General features: G+C 57.2%; 1 protein-coding gene across 1 annotated transcript in view; it reads left to right on the forward strand.

Moving 5' to 3' along the window:
- Nucleotides 1–4,773, forward strand: part of LOC106723684 (potassium voltage-gated channel subfamily H member 2-like) — an 11,996-nt gene that overhangs the window by 6,362 nt on the left and 861 nt on the right. Inside the window, exons 3-4 of the mRNA XM_014528205.1 lie at nucleotides 3,520–3,684; nucleotides 4,691–4,768. Of these exons, the coding sequence (XP_014383691.1) occupies nucleotides 3,520–3,684; nucleotides 4,691–4,768 (243 nt within the window). The remainder of the gene's footprint in view (nucleotides 1–3,519; nucleotides 3,685–4,690; nucleotides 4,769–4,773) is intronic.

Genomic DNA, 4,773 nt, shown 5'->3' on the forward strand with positions numbered 1-4,773 from the left:
CTCCCCTCCACCCCTTCCCTCCTTCCCAGCGCGCTCTGGTGCTGGCTGCCTCAGGAGTGTGGGCCGCGCCTGCCACGGTGTGGCTCTCCGTGGAACTGCAACCTCACGCAGCTGGGCGGGCAGAGTCAGCTTCTGCTGGGGTGCAGGGCAAGGTTTGAGGGAGGAGAGGAGCGAGTGAGGGCCAGGAGCAGGACTGTGGGGGGCAAGGCACTGTATGTGCTAGTGCCAGCATGGGTCTCCCAGAAGCAGCTTAGCCACCGACTGCCGACATTTCTGCTGTGTGAGGGTCAGAGACCACCTGCCTGCAGGCCTGATACGGCTCCCGCTATCCCTGTGCCCCACCCCTGACCTGGCTCTGAACCTCAGCTGCCCTCAGGGACCCCCGCCTCCCATACTCCCAGCCAGAGACGAGATGGGGTCCGCTGGAAGGTCTGGCTGGGGGTGAGTGATGTGACGCTCACTGAAGACCCAACCAACCAACCATCCACGCGAGCAGGGGGTGGGCAGGCAGAGCCTCAGAGAGCCCCTAGTCGGCTGCCCGCTTTCCTTTCTTCTGTGTCTCCTTGAAAATAGCAGCTGGCGCCTCCTCTCCCCCTGCCACGTCCCGCAGCCACCAGGCAGGGCTCCAGGTCACATTTTTGGAAGAAGCTGGGCTTTGACAGGGTTATTTGAAAGGAAAAATTCCTTGAATGTCACAAAGGGAGAGAGGGCCAAGGGGGCTCTGCGTCTGAGTGTGTGTCTAGGGGCAGGGGTGAGCCTGAGCTGCAAGGAGGCTTCTATTTGGAGTTTCTGCAGCCAAGCAGGGGGTGGGCTGGCAGAATGCAGCTCTGCCCTCCCTTGCTGAGACGTCTGAATGGAGCGGGCAGGGTGCGGAGGCCTCAAGGTCAGAATCCCCAGGCTGTCCTGAAAGGGTGGGCTCTTCCGGGTTCCAGACTCTGGACTTCTGGGACAAGTTCCTAGTGAGGAATGAGGACCAGGAGCCTGGATGCCTGGGGTTCTGGGGCTGGGTGTTCGGGATCTCCAGGGCTAAGGTTTCCTGGTCTCTGGCCTCTCTAGTCCAGATCAGGGCCAGTCCCTGTTCAGGCCGCTGTCGGCCATCACCATATTAGGACATGAACTCTAGGCGGGCTGTTGGGTGCCAAACAGTCTCCAGCTGGGTCTGGCCCCCTGCAGCTCCCAGCACCACAGCTGTGCTTCAATTGGGCCATTTCAGAGGCCGGAGGTCAGGGGACAGTAGAGGCTGCTGATGGGAGATCCAGACAGAGCCCCCAGCTTAGGTTCTGAGGGCTGGGCCAGAAGGGCCTGGGGTGAGGTGAGTGGAAGGACCTCAGGCAGAGCGGAGAATCCCTGCCAGCCCCTCACCTGGTCCAGCGCCCCCTTCTCCCCTCCCCCCTCCGCCATCCTGTTTCAGTTGGTTGCAGAGGATCTCCTTCCACAAGATGAATCCCACGGCTGTTAGAACTGCTGTTCTGCAGGAACCAGGCCCTTCACGCCTGGTCTGCTCAGGCCATTGCCGTCGCACTCCCCACGGCTCAGCCACCAGGGCCTGTCCAGGGAGCCTCCAGGTTGCTGGCCCCTCCCTTGACTCAATCCACCACCGATACTTCCTCTCCACCGCTCTCCACCAGCATTGCCCCATCACTAGCCCCACTGGCCAATGTCTGCTCCCTGGTGTGTTGTTCTAGGTGCTAGGCCAGCAGAGGGGACACAGACACTGGTGAGTTAGGTCCCTGCAATTCAGAGAAGACAGATGAGCAGGTGGACAAGAAAAGAAATTTGTCCTGAGAAGAAAGCATGATGGGGGATAAGCCTGGTGCCCGCAGGGAACATGGAGAAAGAGGAATAGGATGTTAATATGAGCATCAAGGTCTTCTTCAGAAATTGGCAGAGGAGGGTGAGGGGCTGTGCGCGGGACAGGGAGCAGAGGTGGAGGGGGCACATCTGGCCTGGTGGGCTGGCCTCACCTGGTAGCCAGACAGACAGAGAGACTGGGAGAGAAGAGAAAGACAAGGAGCCCAGCCAGCATGGCTCAGAGGTTGAGCGTTAACCTATGAACCAGGAGGTCAGGGTTCAATTCCCGGGCAGGGCACATGCCTGGGTTGTGGGCTCGATCTCCAGTGGGGGGCGTGCAGGAGGCAGCCGATCAACGATTCTCTCTGTCATTGATGTTTCTCTCTCTCTTTCTTCCTCTCTCTGAAATCAATAAAAAAATATTTTTAGAAAAAGAAAGACAAGGAGAGACAGTGATGCAAGATGTAGGAGCCGTGCTTCACGGCTCTTTGGTGAAGGATCACTTTTCTTTATTTCTAATACATCACAGACCTTTGTGAAGTGCAAAATCACATGCTTGGACATCGTGGCAATGTTGAATTGCTTGAAGGTTTTGAAACTCTTGCTCTCAACTTTGAGTGTATCTTGTTGTGGACCGACTGGTGGGACTAATGCAGAGAGAGCTGGGACTAATGCAGAGAGAGCCAGGATGGGGACAGAGAGCGATCACTAACCCGCGTGCAGTGTTCCGTGTACACCAGGAATTGCTCTAGGCCCTCAGCATGTGTTGACTTCATCTTTGCAACTCAGGGCAAAGGAACTACTATTCCCACTTTATAGATGAGGAAAACGAGGCACAGGAAGGCTAACTAAGTTGAGCACAATGCATAAAGGACTAAGTGGCAGAGGTGGGATTTGAACCCAGAGACCCTGGGCCTAAAGTCTGTGGGCTTAATTCCCACACTGCACTGCTGTGTATGTGTACCCCCACGTCCTGTGTGGTTCAGGGTTCAGGATCTGGAAGAGGGGCCGCACACAAATGAAAGAGACAAGAGATAATAATTTGGAAATTGGGGGGCCAGGCGAGAGCCCATCCCAAGAGGATGGACTCCACTTGTGCTCAGGCCTTGCCATCCTTTTACTCAGTTTGGGGTCCATCCATAGCCCTTAGGCAGGCAAGTTCCAGTAACAGACAGACTATCTTATCAGTAAGGATTTACGTGACTATCTGGTGGGGAAGTTGCTTCAGCTACCATTGTCTGGACTAAACAGTGGGTGCATAGCTCTGACCTTTGCCAGGGCTCAAGGGTCACCAGCATTCTGGGCTCCTTGTCCACACCTCTCTGCTAGAGAAGACAATAGGCGGCTTCCCACACACTGCCCTGTGTGAGGGTCACAAGGATACATTGAGAGGCGAGGGAGAATGAGATGACAAGGTGGAGGCAGAAAGGAGCTTAAGCCAAGGTGAGGGAGAATGCACCCGGGGAGAGGGCTAGAGAAACAAAACAGGCGGAGAGAGAGGGAATGCCTGGCCAGCAGCAAGTCGGAGCAGGTAGACTGAGGTCACAAGCTCGGTCTGGCTGACACAAAGCTGCAGGGGGGAAGGGGGGTGGGACAGGAGACTTGGCGAGGAAGGGGCAGAACTGTGTGAGGCCGTGGGGGAGGCAGACATGGACAGGCCCCTTCAGGTTTCTGCTCTGCCCACCCAGGGGCCTTGGTACCACAGTGGCCGTGTCCCCCACTCCACAGGGAGCTGCTTCCTGTGCCTGGTGGACGTGGTACCTGTGAAGAATGAGGATGGAGCTGTCATCATGTTTATCCTCAACTTCGAGGTGGTGATGGAGAAGGACATGGTGGGGTCCCCGGCCCATGACACCAATCACCGTGGGCCCCCCACCAGCTGGCTGGCCCCAGGTAAGTGCAGCCACACTTGGACTGGTGCAGGAATAATGAGCTCTCCCTTTTTTGGGGCCGTGAGGCTACCCAAGGCCACTGCCCTGCAGGAAGGAATGTGTGTGCGGGGTCCCTTCAGAGGTTACCGAGGACGTGGCCTGGTCTCATCTGGCTCAAAATGAACAGACAGGGATGGAGTGACAGCACCACAGGTCCTTAGGGCAAGATTGCACCTGGTGTCCTAGCTCTACCTGCTCAGGTTTCCACTGCAGCATCCTCTGGGCGTGGTCCTCTCTGCAGCCCAGGGTTAGGGCATTCACCCTTTCAGACATTCTGGCCCTTTGCTCATCAGAAGGCCCTGTCTCTCAGGGACCCAGATGTCTTTCTGGGGAACTTCTGCCCCTGGTCCTTGTTCCTGGACAGGACAGCTCCCTGTGGCCTGGGCTAATTGAGGAGAGAATTTGAGGGAAATGCTCACTGTGGCTGGAGACATGGAACCCTCCCCTCATCTCTCTATGACTCAGGCTCAGACTCCTTTCCTCCCCGCCGTGGCCTCTTTGGGTTTAAATCTCATTTGCCCTTTAGAGTCATGGCAAGGAGTCCACCCCGTGGTCTCTCAAGCTCTAACCTGGCAGTGTTAACGCTGGGGCCATCTGCAAGTTGGCGGGGTCTGGCAAGAAGGCCTGCGTGGCTGCCCCGTTTGGAGGCAGGCCCACCAGGCACTGAGCGGCCTCCAGCAAGTCACAGTGCATTACGCCTGCGTTTCCTGCCTCGATAAGGGGAAATGTTGCCCGCAGTGCAGTCGCGTCACCCACGGTTTGAGTAGAGCCCACTGGGGTATTTGGCTCAAGAAATAGTAGTTTATTATTTTCAGAGCCTCGGATAAGATCGGGTCCTAGAATTTTTTTGAGATGAGTGGAAGTCGGGTGGAGGGGTGCCCACTGTCAGGCTCCCACTCCCCACCTTCCCCTTCTGTTTGGCAGGGCCGCTCCTGTCCCCCAGCCAGACAGCTCCCTTCTCCCCACAGGTCGCGCCAAGACCTTCCGCCTGAAGCTGCCCGCCATGCTGGCTTTAACAGCCCGGGAGTCCTCGGGGCGGCCGGGTCGCACG

Source organism: Myotis brandtii, unplaced genomic scaffold (genome assembly GCF_000412655.1).
Source record: "Myotis brandtii unplaced genomic scaffold, ASM41265v1 scaffold624, whole genome shotgun sequence".
Classification (NCBI taxonomy): domain Eukaryota; kingdom Metazoa; phylum Chordata; class Mammalia; order Chiroptera; family Vespertilionidae; genus Myotis; species Myotis brandtii.